This window comes from Exserohilum turcica (genome assembly GCF_000359705.1).
Source record: "Exserohilum turcica Et28A unplaced genomic scaffold SETTUscaffold_16, whole genome shotgun sequence".
In the NCBI taxonomy this organism is placed as follows: domain Eukaryota; kingdom Fungi; phylum Ascomycota; class Dothideomycetes; order Pleosporales; family Pleosporaceae; genus Exserohilum; species Exserohilum turcicum.
In genome coordinates, this window is record NW_007359981.1 from 742,124 (window position 1) to 759,950 (window position 17,827).

General features: G+C 54.3%; 6 protein-coding genes across 6 annotated transcripts; 5 read left to right on the top strand and 1 right to left on the bottom strand.

Moving 5' to 3' along the window:
- Positions 1 to 2,646: 2,646 nt before the first annotated feature.
- Positions 2,647 to 3,860, top strand: SETTUDRAFT_168640 (uncharacterized protein). The gene has a single exon (XM_008026095.1). It carries the CDS (start codon positions 2,679 to 2,681, stop codon positions 3,528 to 3,530), a length of 852 nt encoding a protein of 283 aa, XP_008024286.1. The 5' UTR covers positions 2,647 to 2,678; the 3' UTR covers positions 3,531 to 3,860.
- Positions 3,861 to 4,064: 204 nt separating this feature from the next.
- On the bottom strand, positions 4,065 to 4,385 carry SETTUDRAFT_38929 (uncharacterized protein; the record flags this gene model as incomplete). Its single annotated transcript, XM_008025921.1, has 1 exon — positions 4,065 to 4,385. The coding sequence occupies one exon, from the start codon at positions 4,383 to 4,385 to the stop codon at positions 4,065 to 4,067; it is 321 nt and encodes a 106-aa protein (XP_008024112.1).
- A 1,760-nt stretch (positions 4,386 to 6,145) lies between these two features.
- Positions 6,146 to 7,334, top strand: SETTUDRAFT_38930 (uncharacterized protein; the record flags this gene model as incomplete). Its single annotated transcript, XM_008025922.1, has 2 exons — positions 6,146 to 6,288; positions 6,380 to 7,334. The coding sequence occupies 2 exons, from the start codon at positions 6,146 to 6,148 to the stop codon at positions 7,332 to 7,334; spliced, it is 1,098 nt and encodes a 365-aa protein (XP_008024113.1).
- A 508-nt stretch (positions 7,335 to 7,842) lies between these two features.
- Positions 7,843 to 8,403, top strand: SETTUDRAFT_168641 (uncharacterized protein). The gene has a single exon (XM_008026096.1). It carries the CDS (start codon positions 7,923 to 7,925, stop codon positions 8,385 to 8,387), a length of 465 nt encoding a protein of 154 aa, XP_008024287.1. The 5' UTR covers positions 7,843 to 7,922; the 3' UTR covers positions 8,388 to 8,403.
- A 3,579-nt stretch (positions 8,404 to 11,982) lies between these two features.
- On the top strand, positions 11,983 to 14,409 carry SETTUDRAFT_108386 (uncharacterized protein; the record flags this gene model as incomplete). Its single annotated transcript, XM_008026097.1, has 3 exons — positions 11,983 to 12,111; positions 12,159 to 14,035; positions 14,184 to 14,409. 3 exons carry the CDS (start codon positions 11,983 to 11,985, stop codon positions 14,407 to 14,409), a joined length of 2,232 nt encoding a protein of 743 aa, XP_008024288.1.
- A 624-nt stretch (positions 14,410 to 15,033) lies between these two features.
- On the top strand, positions 15,034 to 17,359 carry SETTUDRAFT_130032 (uncharacterized protein; the record flags this gene model as incomplete). Its single annotated transcript, XM_008026098.1, has 2 exons — positions 15,034 to 15,608; positions 15,670 to 17,359. The coding sequence occupies 2 exons, from the start codon at positions 15,034 to 15,036 to the stop codon at positions 17,090 to 17,092; spliced, it is 1,998 nt and encodes a 665-aa protein (XP_008024289.1). The 3' UTR covers positions 17,093 to 17,359.
- Between the last annotated feature and the right edge of the window lie 468 nt (positions 17,360 to 17,827).

Below are 17,827 nucleotides of genomic sequence, written 5' to 3' on the forward strand. Positions count from 1 at the left end.
TATGTGACACCACGTTCGCAATTCCGCTTTCCGGGGGTTGTGCCTTGCAGCCATACATACCAAGACTTGGCTGTCCGTAATGCAGTGGAGCCGTGGCATGTATGCGATATATCGTAACATAAACGAATACAGCTTGCGACGTATGTCCAGATTGCTTCCTATGTCGACAGGAGTTGCCACTGCTCAGATCAGCACATGGCAGCTTGAAGCAAGCTTTATACCCGAATCAACGCAGCTTCATGCCAGATGCACTAGAAGCCTGAAGCAGCAGCGGCATCCTTGTACAAGTGGACTGTAGCATGAAAAAAATCCTGACTGACCTCCACTCTCCGTCTTAAGTCTATGGTACCGAGAAGGACGTCATCAGTTCCGCAAAGTCCCAGTGTTGGTGGCCTTGTACCAATGCCAACGCTGTTGTTGCTAACACAAATAAAAAGGATATGTACCACGCGCCGTAGTCGGGCGCAACCAAGCTTTCTGGCTGGTGATGCTGGGTGTGTGTTACCTGCAACGCGCCGTCTCTGAGTCTCAACTTATCGCTTTGCTCGGAAATTGTATGTCTTGCGTTGCATCTACGATGTCGGGGTTTGTGACTACGATATGTACCAATGCTCTTGCATCGGCCCTGTCCAAGGTGGAAAAAGCAACATGCAGTGCCGCTTATCTATCGCGAGCGGTTTCGGTGCAGCTTTCCAGTCGGGGTTGAGAAAAGTGCCAGTCTTGTTTGTAGAAAATCAGGCGACACATCGGCACCGGCAAATGCCCTACGTGGGTCTTCCCTGCCAACCCCGAGGTAAGCGGCAGAATGTCGACGATATCCAAGCCCGGTTATGACTATACGCGGTGAAGACGGCTTTATTCGAGTGCGCCAGGTTCAAGCCGGGAGATGGTTTGTTGAGTGTGTTGCCCGGGCGGGATTCTTGACAGTGCACCATCAGTACTTGCACCAGCGGCACTTGCTTGGAGCACACGAGATGATGAGGGACGAAACTCCGATGGCATGCGCAGAAGACCCACACGAAGACACACATACGGCTGGCCATGGAACATTACCAGAAACGCCAAATGAGGCGGCAGGGCGGTGGATCGAGGAACGTGCAGAGACGGTGTGCAAACAAGAGGGTGTGGTATCGATTGCCCTACTTAGCGCCGGAATAACCTTGGGTCCGGCAAACGTCACCCAGCAAGCCGGTCCATGGCTGCTTTGCTCCTCCTCCTGCTTCCAATCGCGACCCCTTGGGACATGCTTGTCTTCCCCTCCGCAGCCACAACCCAATGCCCCCCAAGCACCCCTCCGAATACGTTCGCGTCACGTGCAGCTGATCGGGTGACGTGTTTCGTCACGCTGGTGTCCAGGTGCCACTCGTTAGCATGTCGCTGCGGAAAGACATGGTCAACATGCGCTTGCTGGTGGCTGGCCTGCGGGCATGGTCGACGTCATCTGGCACAGCAGATGAGCAGTCACTAATACACTCCGTCGTGGGAGGATGCGCGGAGCGATTTCGGATGCAGCCAGGCCGTCAGGGGTTCGTACAGCCAGCCACGACGAGGCTTCCTTTTCCCTGACGTGAGGGCGGGACCACAGCCGTGGTCAGGCATGCACGCTGGCTGCCAGCCTCGCGTCCAGGCCAGGTCGCAGCAACTCGTCGCTGCGAAGGCACCCTGTTGGACTACCCATGGCGGTAGCAGACAAGAGCGAGGCTACCGGACAAGACTGTCAGATGGCCATGGTGCCCTGGACGCCCCGCAACCCTCTCGCCCTCTCGCCAGTGCATCATGCCATCGCAGAGGCCGCGCTGTTACGACCGAGTCGCACCGAGACTGCACCTGCGCGAAGCAGCATGATGGGTGCGCGCAAATAATATACATATAGAGGCCCCGTTCCATGGGACTGGCGGCTGGGCCATGATACTTCCCCTTGAATGCTGCGCATATGCGCGAAATTACTATTCACGTGGACACGCTAACGCGGATCAAACTTCGGAACCACGGCCGCTCAGGCACTCGATGCCCTACGTCTTTCTCTCGCACTCGCTCTCCTTCGCTCTCTCTCTCTCTCTCTCTCTCTTGCATCTTTCCCACCACCCCCTCTCCCCGCCACGGCTGCAACGCACACAACAACTGTTCAGCCTACACCATCAAACCAGTCCCGACGCCATCTGACGTAAGACAACATTCAACTTACCGCCCCGCCGCGGCCCTTTGCTGCCAATTTCTTGGTGTTCCTGACGCTAGCTTGCCCTCTCACCCTGGTCGTGTGCTGTCCACCTGGTCCCCACTCCACGCCACTTAAAACCTACACTTACCCTTAGCACCACCACTCACCCTTTCGCCCAGTGTTTGTATGCCTGGTTTCTCGTAAATACCGTCCACTTTGCCCGTCGTTCTCGGCCATTATGGCGCAATTCAGCGATATTCCCGCCGAGCTGCGCAACGTCATCTACGGAGAGCTCCTCCTCAAGTCCCAAGCTCACATCTCTCTTGAGCGCTTCAGCAACGGCAATCATCTGTCACTGTTCGCCGTTTCCAAGCAACTTCATCACGAAACCACGTCCTACTTCTACCAACACAACCAGATAACCATCGATCCGATGTCCCCCAAAACTGAAACCGCCACCATCCTCCCTCCCATTGCCGACAGATATCTTCGGTTTCTTCGCCAGCTGAAAATCGCCGCCATGGTATCAGAAGCGAACTCGTCCACGCATCAAAGACTAGCCAACACGATCGCATCGCTAGCAACGGTCGGCGCAAACTTCGAAGACATTCACATTGCCATACAGTCTACGCTTTCTCGGTTGGTGACCCCCATGGTGGATGATTCGATTCTCGGATCCAACCACCCCGTCACGGCTGCCTTGCGACTACTGCTAGGCTCGGGAGTAGCAAAGGTTGTGCGTCTCCAGCTTGTTCAAGTTTGGTTCGCCCCTCTTGTTGCCCAGAATCTCAAAAGTCAATACGGAGATCGTATCCTCTTCCTCGATGCCGAAGGAGTCGCCCAGAACGCTCGCTCAGTACAAAAACCTTGGAATGGAGTCTATGTGGGCACTCATATGACAGCATTGGGCCTTGACATTGAGGCCGTGGTGGACGCGCTTTCTCCCAGCCATGGTTCCCCTTCATCAATGCCTTCTTCCATTTCATCCTCAGTTGGTTCAGCATTCTCGAGTCTGGACACGTTCTCGGTCACCGAGTTTGAACTCGGGTGTGAGGATGCCAAGAACGAGGAGTCAAAGGATGAGTCGGCAAACGATGACTCATTCTTCTCAGGAATCAACATCGAAGAGTGGGACGCCTCGACACAAGTCACGGAGCAACATGATTTGTTGGGCTCTGAAGAGATGGAAGTCGACGATGATGTGAGCGACGATGAAGAGCTGGAGGATGTGTCGCAGGAGGACTTCGATGCCATTATGGGAAACATGGAGGACATGGCAAACTACGAGGCCAACCAATGCGACATGACGTACATGACAAACTTTGCACCGGAGTTGCTACTGAGTCGATATCATCTTGGCCACTTGTTATGAGTCAGGATGTCATGCGGCTTGTCGCAGTAGACGGCGAGGGATATCGGCCATCACACCATGTATACGATTACCGCTTCGGTGGACTTTTTTTTCGCCACAAGGCTCTTTCCCAACCATGGTCGCTTTGGCATGGCTTTTGGCGTTGGGCGACACCTACTTTTTGATACCCTGTCGCCACATTTTTTGTTGGACTTTTTTTTTTCTGGAAAAGCACACCCAGCAGCGGTGTTTGTATTTGCGGGTCACCATGCCTTATTTCAAGTGTGGGTCTCGTGTCGTGGACATGGATGCGCTGGTATTGCGAGTGTTGATTGAAGACGGCGCACTCTCTCACGAAATTGATGTAATGAAACATTTTGTAGATATTGTATAATAGACTTGGTTGGGAAATGAAGGCGTGTTTTGATTGATGTCATTCTTTCATGTGTGATGTTGCATAAGCAAGACATGCTGACACTACAAGTCACTTGTTCTTTGGACGGAAAGTTCCATTGGCAGCATAAATGTAACGAGAAGGAGAATTGACTCTGCTGCTTATTGAAGGCTACCGTCTACATGTACATGTTCATTTTTGAAGCGAAAGCTAAATTGCCCTTGAATGTCTTTTCCAGGCCATATAAAGTTTTGGGCTTTCCCAGAGTGCAGATCGCTAGAGGCAGGTGGGACAGTGGGTTGTCTTACAGGCTTTATGCGGACTGGTGCATGTAGTGTAGCGAAGCGTCGTTGTGGATGCGTCTTGAAAGAAGGGGCTGTTGGATTGGCTTGTTTAGTAGTACTTGTAGTGTCGGAGGGGTGGGTTTGGTTGTGCTGAGGGTGTGATTCATTGGTCTTTGGTGTGTCTTTGGGGATACTCATGGCGAAGATTAAAGTGGTTTGTGTATGAGAGAGAGAGAAGAGGGGCACAAGGGTGGGGGAGATGGGTTGGTAATCATCTTTTTATCTGATTGTGTTTGCGACGTGTGTTTGCTGGCTACGTTGATGTCGCGCCAGAAGGGGCGCGTGACGTGGATGGAAGAGACATGTTGACAGTGACGTGAGGCCGTGACTGATGTTTGAGCGTGAGGGGTGAGCTGATGACTGTGCCTATATTGCGTAGTCCAGCATGTAAACATCTGACTGCTGTGTGCATTGAGTTCTCTACGTCATGTTGTTCGCTTCTGTTCCGGTGATCGGCGGCTCTGCGGTCCTAGGTTTGGGGAAACGCATGCCGTTCCAGTACTGATGAAACAAAGACATATGGCCTATTTGAAGGCTGGGTATACTGAAATGGGTGGTTTGTTAGGCGTCTACAGACGCGGAATAGAAACGGGCTCTCAGTCTGGGCGCTCGTGGCACAGAGTGCATGGTTAGAACGGCTCCAACGGGCGCATCAGTCTTGCAGGGATAAAACAACGATGCTGCGGGAACTAGCGATGGGAACTGCAGGGGCTTGGTATCATGGATGGTGACGTGGAGAGTAGCACTCGAGCTGCCGCCCGCTCCTTGTCGATGGTGTCGTAGGGTGAGGTTCATTTTGAATTACGAGTACCCGCGGAGCTAGTGGCCGTCGTAGCGTCGGATTGAAGTTGGACAGGATGTTTTCTGCTACACGAGATATTGGCGAGGGACGACGTGCATTTCCAAGGGGGGGTAGAGACTAACGGATGTGGCAACAGGAGTGGCGCAGGGTAGGACTGGGTGGCCAACCAGGGACGAACAATACTTGTACATGGCGCTAGTGATAATCAGCATAATTACAACAACGAAAAGGACGCTAATGGAAAGGACGCATCATGGAAGGTGTGGGTGGTTGTGAGGAGGATTTTTCTAGGGAGGGGGCTTATCAGGGGTTGGGAGGACTGGACTGGTTTGGCCCAAGCGTGGCAGCAATTTGGACCCTTGGACTCACCTCCTCATCAAAAGAAGTCGAACAGTACTAGGCCGAATACAGTTAGAGACTGTTCGATTTCTTATGATGAGGTGGTGGACTCATCCGGGATCACCACAAAGCCGTTCCGTCTCCCTGTCTGCATCCACATGCACATGCACATCCGCCTCTTCAGCCACCGCCATCTCCTACTGTATCCACATACTCGCATTTATCCGCCACTCCAAGAATGCCATGCCATGCATGCGGCAGCGTGTCGCCATGCCCCCCGGCCCAGCAGCGGCAGCGAGCCGCCCATGGCCATGCCGCCCGCCGGCGGACACGATGGCAATGGTGCAAGCATCCATACAGCCGCAACGATGCACGGCCGAACACCGGGCCAGGCGTGATTCGCCACCAGGACCAGGACCATGGCCATGACGGGACTCGAGGCCCTGGAGGCTGTACACCAAGATGGGAACGGCTTGGGGCCCGTTTGGCTGCACGCTCGCCGGAAAAGGCCCATGGCCCGCCAAGCGCAATCTCGTTGGCGGCCCATGCCACCTCCCTGCGCGCCTTGGCTCTGTGCCTAATGGGCCGTCGTCTTTTTACATAAACTTGCTGATCCCCACCGCTCGCCACCCCCCCCCCCAAGGACGCCGCTGCTCCCCCTATCGCCTGCAACAACCGAACAGACACGTCTGCCCTCCGCACTGTGTCGCTCGTCCAGGCCGACCGACCTCCCGTTCCTGGACCTCCGCCCTTCGCCATGATGCTCCCGTCGGTTGGCGGCCGCAGCCCGCTGTTCACCCTCTCGGTGAGCGCTGCCTGTGTGCTCGTCTTCATGTTTGCCTTCCTGGCATGGCAGAGCCCGCCTCGCATGGTGTTCCACGGCGGGCCCAACACGGGAATGTATGTTACTATCGTCTGGACACACATGGGACGAAAGCGCCACCAGTCTCCGCCCTCTCTCCTCTGCCCCAGCTAACACTCGTCGCAACAGGGCCGCAGCCAATGCGCAGGCCGATGTGTCCATCAGTGATGTGATCCGCTTGCTGTACAAGGATCTCAAGACGGCGCCCACGGAGCCTTTTATCCGCGAGCCAAATGGCAGCCACATCACACTGCCGCCGAACCCGCGCTACAAAAAGACCATGGGCAGCGACATCTTGGTTTTGGATCTGGAAACACGGCCGCTCCCCTCTACCGAGGCGTACCGCAAGGGCGAGTACGACTGGAGAGAAATCAACCACGTTTCCGGCGGTGTCTTCAATCACTACACGTACGCCCTCGTCCACGGTTACGACTACAAGTTCATCCACGCAAGCGAATTCGAAGACCGCCACGCGACCTGGATCAAGCCGTCTGCGCTCGCAAACCACATCAAAAACTACAAGTTTATTGTCTTCCTCGACGCAGACGCCGCATTCCGCTTCCTCCACGTGCCCATTGAGTGGCTGCTCAACTACTGGGACATCCAACCACACCATTCTTTTGTCATGGCAAAGGACCCCTGGACCGCAAAGGAGCCGCAATACAACTCTGATCGCTTCAACCGCACCTACACCAACACGGGCTTCATGATTGTGCAGAACAACAAGGACACTATGCCCATCCTCAAAGCATGGCACGAGTGCCCCGACGATACCCGCTACGCAAACTGCTCCCAGTGGAAGCAGCCCCGCTTTCACGAGCAATCTGCTTTTGGCGAATACATCCGGTACGACTACGAGAACAACATCAAGGAGCTCGAATGCGCAGAAGCAAACGGCTTTCCCGGCGTCGAAATCAGCAACTGCCAGGGCAAGTTCATCCGCCATTACTGGTTCGACAAGAGCAACGTCAAGATTGACTTCCGAGAGAACATTATGAATGCGCTCACGCTTCCCATCCAAAAAGTCTTTGCCGAAAACATTGGCGGTATAATACAAGAGCAGAAGGAAAACATAATACAATGATCATTATTTCCGCCCCTTTAGGCCAGAATGAAGGCGAAACAAGAAGAAATGGTAATGACATGGAAGAGGGTATTTATTGCATAGCATAGCGTTGCATCGACGAGGCGTTCATTGGGCTCTGGGCTTTACTTTTGGTTCTGGGCTGGGGGTTGATTGGCTCACGACGGTCAAATAGTGTTCCTCGCGTATTCGTTTCCGACCCGGGTTTTCTGGCGCGATGATACCCCCAAGACGGGTCTTCAAATCAGCTTCAAATTTCTTTTCACAAACACGACGTTCCACTTGTTGCCTTTTGCTGATGATTTTCAGCATTGTTTCCTGTCCAAGTCGGGCCCAAGTGCACATCATCGCCAGTGTCCATGGCATCCAGGCATCACGGGTCATATGCCAATGCCGTGACACCCGGACCCCTTGTCACCTTCCCATTGCTGCCATGGCTTGGCTCTCCTTGTCCGTGGCTTAAGCGTACCACTGATTAGTCAAGCACATGGCGCCTTTCCCCTCACAACTGGCCATACAAAGGCAGCCCATCTTCAGGCCAAGCCACTAGCACCACCCACTTACCGTCATGGATCTGCCCCGGCTGACATGTGTATTGCCCGCACGCCCAGCACCACAGAGTTTGGATTCACGCCAGACAACAAGACCGAGGCCGGCACTCCCCGTTTGCGTCCCTTGTCGCTTTCACCTCAACGACACGAACGGATTTTTCTCCAGCTTTCGGTGCCTAGGCGACCACGCTGCCACTGCCTGAGTTGGGCCAAGTCGGAAGTAAGCCGTACTACTTCCGGGCTCCTGCACCCTTGCTTTTTGGACAGTATCCTTAGCCGCTCGTGCGGGCTCCTGATTCGTTATCGTCACATGTGTCGTTGTGGCAATGCCATGGTTTGCATGCGTCTCAACACACTGTCTGACATGCACGGTTTTGACGTGTGTATCAGCATCTCTTCAGCAGGTCTGGGACTTGATTGCAATGCCAAGTTTCTGAGCGGCCTTGTGCCGGACAGACTGGTAGGGCTTGCGTCCGTGAAGTGGCTGATGGTGGTGGAATGATTTGAGCTTACGATATCGCAGGGGTATTACAGGCATATAGCCTCATCTGGCGCTGGAGAGATTGTTGAAGAGACACACTCAACTCTCCACTCTCCTCCTTGTCATGTTGACAAACCACGTTGTAGCAAGGACTGCTGAGAGGGTCAGTTCTTCTCCAACACAGCGAGCTACAAAACTATGTATAGCCCAATCCTCACCCCCGACATTTCACCCTGTCCGTTTCCACATCTTCAGAGGCAGCGTGAGAACTAGCGACAAAAACGTCTTACGTCGCCCATCGAACCCTGTCACCACTGCGGACGTCCACCCTACATGCACTCCGAACCTAAATCATCTCTTGTGCTTACGCGCCAGCCTTCAAAGCCAAGCGTTTTAGGCCAGACACCTCTAGCCATTCGCCCTACGCAGTGAATATGCAGATACGATTTTCTATATCTCTTCTCGATTATTACATGTGCTAAAAACTCGTAAAAGTGTTGCCCCACTTCTCCTTAAGAACCGGCTCTACTCGGGGAATACATACACGTACTAAGTCTCTAGTCTAGAGCACAAATACGGTACCGCTTAAAATAGTCGGTGCTAAAATTAGCACTGCTTGTGCAGTCATACCGGAGAGCAAGAGTACAGCCACTAACACCAACAACTAGCCCAACAATCATGCAGCCAGCTCGCAAATACGATGGCTGTACACTTGCCCAGATCGCTGTGCTGCTACCAGAAATTTACTGCGCAGGGTCGGCCAAATAAGCATTCGTGACGTCCGTTAGTGCGTCAGATCATGATTGCCAAAGCTTAGCGGCACAGTACCAATAGTAAGCCCGACCATCACCCGGAGCGAGATCACCCATCCATCCTTCCTGGACCCGTCGTCATGGTTCTCCTCTGCACTGCCACCGAGCTTACGCCCCCCTGGGCCAATCATCTCCCCAACTCCCGCTGTGGGGATTGGCCTGCATCAAAGCCTGCAACGATCACTGCAAGATGCGGCCCGTTCATGTAGACAGCCGACATGTTGATGCGTTAATGCGACGAGCACCACCATGGTACAAGTTTAGACTACACACTGTAGACGTCACGCATACTCTACAGGAACGTGTACTTGTCGTATCCAATGCGCTTTGAAGATTCAACACTATTTGCAACCAACGATGCAATTTTTTGCATGCTACAATCTGTTGCATCGTTATGTGTCTTGAGTTCCACCTGGAGCAGACGTCATGGCGCGATAATAATCGGAAGATTCAATATACATTATTTTATGAATCCTCTTTTACGACGGCTGTCTCTACTTGTTCCATCTTGGGTATCTCTACTGAAATGACCCATTGACCTTCCAATCTTTGGGGTTATCATAAATTCATAGGGATAGTTGCAAGCTGGTGTAGATTGATATCCTAGGCACACAAACTTCTCACATCGTTCGTTGGTCAATGTGAAACTGCGACTTCCACTGCCATGTTAAATTCCCGTGAACAGCAAAAGTAAGAAACCTTCCCTTGTCGTTGATGCCAAAATGACTATTCATAGTCACCATTCCTCGATTGTCATTCAAAACCACTCGTTTCTCAATTGGAGGTTTGTTTCCAGGCTACATCTGATGTTTTACGCTGCCAGTCAAGTGTCCAAGGGGCAATACCGGCTTTCACAGATTTGTGGCCAGCCATACGCGTTGTACAATATCGATACGACTAATTGCCATTCTGTAGGCCATCTCCTCTAGTAGCACTGGTGGATATCCTTCTCCTTTAGTGTCATCTCATGGTAAAACGTCATGACCGAATGCCGCACTATTGCACGATTAAACAATATCAATATTGCATTTCATTACGAAACAAGGGCGTTGACTGGCGTTACGCTAAGACTTGGATTTTTTTTGATGAGAACTCAGTCTGCGGCAGAAGATATTGCACCGCTTCTACCCAGAGGAAGATACATCCAACAGCTGTTCTCATGCCCCACGATGGTCAGCACAGGCAGCACAAAGAGATTGGCTGAATCAAGCATGTGGATCAACTCGAGATTTACAGTATCATCATATTTTTCAGTCATGACTGGTCTGAAATACATTCCCCATCGCCAGTTGAATGATGGGCCTTTGCTTCATAATCCCAGTGCTTTACCAAAGACAACAGTGAAATCCAACCTTTTGGTCGAACACCAAGTTTTTCCGCTTTTTATGCAACACCTCTATTACCATGGGGCGCTGCACAAATGCATTTTCCTGGTTGAGTTTCTTGTTTTTGATGGATAGCTTCTGTTTGTCGCGACTCTACAGCATTAGATTACACCTACACAATTAAATGACAGCGTCCGTCATGTCGAGTAGATTGACCTGATATCTCTCAATGAGATTTATTTTGGAGCACTTAATCTATTGATGAAACACCATATATCTAACCAACACTACTGATTTACACCTGATGCTTTGCCATGGTTGAGACTACATTTTAGCTTCCATTTTTGATTTCTAGCTGCGTACCGGTTTCCTATTACTACCCGATGCAACTGGTGGAAACTAAATGTCTTTATGGCAAAATGGCTGTTATGGGAGCGATCTCATTCGCTGACAATTAGTACTGAATGGCGGTTTGTTACATTTTGCTATGTTGCTCTAGATATTAGGAAAATACAACTTGAAACGCACTTTGAACGTTAATGAACAACTGCAGCTGACTGTGGTTAGAAAACGCAGATTAGCAATATGCTCAATTACTGGAAAGTCCAAAAAAAGAAACTCGAATATCCCATCTGCGTATATCAACTTAGTACACAGCCCGGAGAATGTTGCATGCAGGACCAAACGCCAGGTTTTTTGGTTAGAAAAAGCACGTAATGATGTTGTAGCAAGAGGTACCTTGGCTCCATGTTCTAGAACAGTGACGGTGGTGTGCAGATGGAAGCGCAGAAAATAGGATTTCACACAGTTTAACATATCCAGAACATGAATAGGTACATTCATACCTTGCATATCGTCGTGGGACCAAACAGAGGTCAGAGTGCCAGTATGCCGAGCCAAGCTACTCGTATTACAAAACATCAAGAACTCTATCCTCATCTATGCTTAAAATCGCCAAAATCGACCACTTATTATGGTGCTTACATTATCATCTGCTGCCAAGTAGGCTGAATCAATTGTATCGAATCAAAGTATCTTCAATTTCTTCATGGAATTGAAGTTGATAAAAAAAGCAATACGATCAATTCACGTGACCATAATTTTGCACGTCAGGAGCAATGGGCAAACGCGGATGAAATGTGAAAGCGACACATGTGCTTGTAAACATCCAATGGCTGATGGAGAAAAGGAGAAAGTGCCAACGTCGCCACAGTCGCTTTCCTCGCTCTCTCCCGTCTCAGCCACACGTCATCCTGTCCAATCAGAGCTCTCCAAATCGACTCATCCTGATATCAATGTCCCAACTTGGCATCACCAACATACCCACTCAACCTTGCGCTAATGCCATGTGGTTATAAAGGCCATAATTGCCAAAGCACACGTTCTGATTCGGACACAAGAGACACCTCAACGACTACTCCGAGTTGAGCCATCATCACGATACGAGATAAGTACCACACGGACGTTTCCCAAAGCACAATGGTAAAAACGACCAAGGATGTGGCCCCACAAGCGGCGGAGGAACATGTAGGTGGTGGGCACATTGCAGTTACAGCGCAGCAGTCACGGTATGCCTTGGATGCTGTTGACGCGCCTGCTTCGAAAGAGGTATACATTCATGGTATCAAAAATGGATTCGCTGCTCATGTATCCAGGTACTCATCAAGGACCTTTCCATCACGGTCGGAAACCGAGAATTAGTTTCACGAACGACTCTGCACTTGGTAGAAGCGCGGCACTACGTGCTAGTCGGGCGGAACGGGACCGGGAAGTCGACACTGCTTCAGGCCATGGCTGATGGACTGGTGCCCGGCATCCCGTGGAGCACGCGTATCCTACTCCTAGGCCAGACTAGACGTGCCGATCTCACGGAGGGCGTGACCGGACTGAAGCTAGAGGAGGAAACTGTCTTACACCATGTCATCCGAAGCGACCGGGTTCGGGAGCGCTATATGCAAGAAGCGAAGACGCTTAGCGACGCGGTCGACAATGCGAACGATCCCATTGCGCCAGTCCGGGCTTATAGGCGCATTGGCCATGCTAGACTATCATTGCAGTTAAGAGAAGCACATCGTCTGGCGGAGAGGAGGAGCGGGCTGCGAGGAAAAAAGGCCAGACAGGAGCTCGTCAAGCTGGAGGAGCGCTTCCAGGAGTCTGGGAAGCGTTTAGCAGAAAGCGAAGGCGATATTGATCCAACCAAGCTGAGCGAAGAAACTCAGGCTGCCTTGGATATGCTTTCTGATGTGCAGGCGTCGCTGGATCTGATGGACGCCGGTGGAGCGGAAATGAAGGCTCGTATGGTTTTGTCGGGTCTTGGCTTCAAGGACGATCGCATCGATAGCCCAGTATCAGAGCTCTCTGGGGGCTGGAGAACGCGCTGCGAACTCGCCTGTGCGCTGACACAATATGCTGACGTACTGCTGTTGGATGAGCCCACCAACTTTCTCGACTTACCATCCATCATATGGCTGCAAGGCTATATTTGCGACCTAAAAGGCCCGACGGTCCTGATTACCACCCACGATCGCGATTTTGGGGATGCCGTGGCTGACGAGCTGATCATGCTCCGCAACCAGAAGCTGGAAACGTTCCGCGGCAACCTGTCTCTGTACGAGCGCGAAAGATGGAAGAAGTTCAGGTACCTGACCAAGATGAAGGAGGCCCAAGATAAGCAGAGAAAGCATATTGAGAAGAGCATTGCAAGCAACATCAAAGCAGCCAAAGACAAGGGAGATGACAAGAAGCTTAAGCAAGCCGCGTCACGGAAGAAGAAGCTCGATGATCGCATGGGCATGCAGGTCAATGCCAAGGGCGGGCGCTTCAAGCTGAATCGCGACCTCGCTGGCTATCACACGTCTCGTCGGGGTGAGATTGAGATACCAGACTTTGATCCCCCGGTTGAGCTGTCATTCCCGCTCCAGCCGCCCGAGCTGAGATTCCCGGGCGCGCTGGTGAGCCTGGAGAATGTGTCGTTTGGGTACCCCAAGAGCCAGGAGCCAGTGCTGAAGGGCGTTAGTTTTAGCATCCAGCCGGGCGCACGGATTGGGCTGGCAGGTTTGAACGGGTCAGGCAAGTCGACGCTAGTGTCCCTGATCATTGGCAGCCATGGTGGAGACGGCCTGACAGCGACGTCGGGGAATATCATCCGGCATCCAAGAGCAAGGATAGGTCGCTTCTCGCAGCAGGCTGTGGAAGAACTTGCCGCAATGGCGTCCGAGGACGCCAAACTGACCGCCCTGGGGCATGTAATGAAGTCGGTTGGCGATGGTGTACAGGAGAAGGACGCGCGAGGGCTGCTGAGCGGCCTGGGTCTGCACGGCCAGACAGTGTCGGACGTGCCGCTAATGCTGCTCTCGGGAGGGCAGATGGTCAGGGTGGCGCTCGCTAGGTTGTTGTGGCCGCCTCCACAGCTGCTCATTCTCGACGAGGTGACGACGCACCTGGACACGGACACAATCATGGGTCTGGTGCTCGCCCTGCGCAAGTGCGAGGGGGCGGTGGTGGTGGTGACGCACGACAGGTTCTTCATGAGGTACGTACCGTGAGCAGTAGCAGTGCTACGAGTAGACGAGCGATGCCATAACGTGGGGGCCATGGCTCGCCGCGCTGTGTGGCTCGCAGGGCGTCGAGGCTGGAAGAGCCATGGTGGTAATAAGGTTCAGCTATTGACAGCCCCACAGAACCGCCGTGGAAGGAGAGTGGCCGTACAAGCTAGCGCCAGGGGTTCGTGGCGGCGAGGGCGAGGCTGACGACGAGGACAACGACTCGGACGAGGGGGCGGCAGGGATGGGGCCCGCGACCGTTTTTCGGGTGAGCAAAGGGCAGGTGGATAGGCTGGCGGGCGGCATGGACGAGTACGAAGAGATTGCAGCGCGAAGGGCAGCGCGCGGGCGGGTGCGGCGGTGAGCACGTGAGGAGGCGCAGCTCCGGGCGGGGGGACGCGATTGGGTGGATGATTGAAGCAGGCCTGGCAGGCTGGCGGGCAGGCTGGCACTGGCACAGACGCACCGGCACAGGCACAGGCACCGGCACCGGCGGGCGGGCAGCTTTGGTCGACGACGGGGGGGGGGAAGAGAGAGAGAGAGCAGTGGGTGGAAGGAGAAGTGGTGGTGGTGGGCGTTTGGCGCGCGACTCATGGGCCGACTGGGTGCACGGGCCAGCAGCTTCGGGCGGGCTTGCTTCCCGCTGCAGAGTCTGGCGCACGGGCCGCGGGGCGGCGGGGCGCGCGCATCATGGTGTGCGCGAGGAGGTTTAGGGGCAGCTTTGCACGCCAAGCTGGCAGAGCAAAGTAATATTGCTCTAGCGCGTCGCTCCTTTTGCCTGCCAGCGTCCAATTGGTCTTCACTCATTTGCCATTGGCGTGCACTATGCCCATCTTTCCTTGCCTGCACCCTCTCGAGTATCCGTAATCATAATAATGCCCACAGCCCTGACCCCGACGACCTGGCGTGCATGAAGGACGCTCTGTTTCCACCTCCGCCCGCCCGAGCCTGGGAACCCTGAACAATATATATACACAGTCTCACCACCATGGGCGAAGCCGAGCCCGAGTCGACCCCCCGTTCCACGACGGAGCCGCAGCTCAAGGCGGCAAAGGACAAGAACTGCCCCTTCTGCGGCCAGGCCTTCACCTCGTCCAGCCTGGGCCGCCACCTCGACCTCTACATCCGCGCCAAGAACCCAAAGGCCCCCGATGGCATCCACATTGTCGACGAGATCCGCAAGCTGCGCGGCGGCATCACCAGGCGCCAGGCCAAGGGCAGTGTGTCGACGCCGCGCCGCGACGACAGCGGCGCCAGCACCCCGGCCACCAAGAAGCGCGTGGCCAGCGAGGACTCGGCCATGCTGCTGCAGAGCCCCGACGACGACGACGACGACTCGCTGCACGTGGCCAAGTCGCGCGGCCACTTCAAGGACGTCACCTGGGGCGGCGCCAACCGGCCCCCACGCCTCATCACCAAGACGCCCGACGCCCGCCGCGATGCCTCGCGCCAGCTGCGCAAGGCCGACCTCGACCAGCGGCACAAGACGAGCGACGACATGGAGATTGCCGCCGCCACCGAGATGGCCCTGCGCGAGCTGCTGAAGAGCGTGCGAGAAGCAAAGTAAGTCGCAGAGTCGCGCCCCTCCCACCACGACGCCTCCCCGGCTAACCCCCCCACGCAGTGCCAAAGCCTCGGGCACCGGCCTCTTCGACTTCGACCCCTATGCCCAGAACTTCCCCTCGCTGTGCCTGCACATCCTCCCCGCCCCCTCGACGCTCTTCTCCCCCACGCCCTTCCCGACCGCCGAGTCATGGTCCATCGCCCCGCCGGGGCAGAAGCAGTTCGAGGCGCTGAATAAGCAGGTGCGCGAGCGCCTCCTTGCCTACCAGCGCCAGCGACATCTCAACCAAGTCTTCCCCGCCACCACCTCGCACCCCAATGCCCCCTCGTCGGCCACGACCACCTCGCCGCTGCCCACCCCGCCCCTCTTTGACCACGACCCCCAGCGCCTCTTTGGCCACATTGCGGACGCCTACCACCACTGGACCCAGTATTCCGACAAGACCAAGCAGGAGTACTGGCAGATTGAGATTCTGCGCTGCTATGCCCGTGCCGACGACCGCCGACGCGAGGCCGACGTCCAGCTCGACAATGCCCGGAAAGAGATTGACTACCTCAAGGCCAACCGCTGGACGTCGGGCGCCTCCGACGTGTCGCCCATCACCATCAATCTGAGCACCGACACAACCAAGGAGCTTGCAAAGCACGGCATGGACTACCGCAATTGGGACTACGACCGCCTGATTGACAAGTGGCGGACAGCCATACGGGAAAACAGAGTATCCGTCTCGGGTCTGGCTGCCCAAAAGCAACTGCCTGGTGACGCCAATTCGAGCAATTGCTCCATGGCGAGCCAGCCACCACAGACGTATACCTCTGCTAGCCAGCCCCGGCAGGGGAGCCCGGTCAAGGTTGAGACGAGCATGCCCTTTAGCGCACCGGCAACGGTCAACGGCGACGTGGGCAGCGATCAGGTCGATGCCGAGGGCGACGACGATGATGGAATTGATCTTACCCCGCACACGAATGACGAGGAAGAGGCAATGCATCACATGCAGCACCAGGCACATGGGCCATCGCTGCACCAGCCGCAGCCGCAGCACCACCACAGCACCCCTCTGCAGCCAACACCGCCACACCACCAGCAACAGTTTCCGCCGCATATGCAAACGCCCCAGCACATGACGCAGGCCCACATGGCGCAGGCTCAAGCACAGGCTCAAGCGCAAGCGCAAGCGTGGGCGGCCGCTCGCCAGCACATGAACCAGTCGCGCAACCAAGACTTTCACCAGCATCAGCAACACCAGCTCTCGCCTCACCTCCAGCATGTCAGCTCAGCGGACAGCAGCCGACGCGAGTCGCTAGCCATGATGGATCCGCACAATCTCAGCCAGAGCAACATGGGCGGCATGGGCGGTGCCATGGGCATGTCGGGCAGCATGGACGGCCTTGAAAACCACCAAGACCAGTTCCTGCGTCTCGACATGGGCATGCAGTCAGGCTTCGTCGGCTCCAACGACGGTAGCGTATCCATGGGGTCATGAGCCCTGGCTGCCAGCCGACTGCTTTTTTGCGCCGCACCCACAACGCCTATATGAAAAAGAGATGTTTTTTCCTCCAAAAGGCGTAGCGTGAGAGACGATCATGGCTACGTTGCAATGTTGGCCCTTCTTTGTCATTTTTCCTTTGTCGACATTTCCCGTCTCTTTTCTCGATTTCTTAGCTTGGCCCTCTCGTGCGCATCACCATATACCCGGCCTCGTCACTTGATACCCGTCTCTATCATTTGTTCACCTACTACCTAATAACCCACACCAACACCAAGAATGTTTCTTTCCTTTGTAGAATCCATCTGCCTTCACTGGCAAACACTTGGGAGGCCATCTTGTTTAGCTATATATACCCATCCACAAAATTTCATCTCTGTAGATATTAGATACATTGGCGGTGCCCGGCGGAAAGAATTGGTCAGGCTGCAAACTCAATATAAAACTGGAAACTTCAGACGAGTCGACAAGATAGATGGTGACTCTGCAACCAAGGTGCCCTGACAAATCGTGATGACTGGCAAGGCAATGGGTGGTGCATCACTCATCAGTGAAGATGGCTTGGACAAAGGATGAGCGCTGGGCGTGCCTGCCCAGAGTAAGTGAGGTGACTGCAACGCAAGCCAGCCCAACACGGCTCTTTCCCATTACGCTCATGACGTCTGTGTTGTACAATGGCACTTGGGGCGAGCAGCCCTCTCCTCTGCCTTTTCCACATGCATCATACCACGG

Excerpts from the sequence above, each read along its gene's own strand:
- SETTUDRAFT_168640 (XM_008026095.1), top strand. The coding sequence starts at position 2,679 with ATGGTATCAGAAGCGAACTCGTCCACGCATCAAAGACTAGCCAACACG.
- SETTUDRAFT_168641 (XM_008026096.1), top strand. The coding sequence starts at position 7,923 with ATGTGTATTGCCCGCACGCCCAGCACCACAGAGTTTGGATTCACGCCA.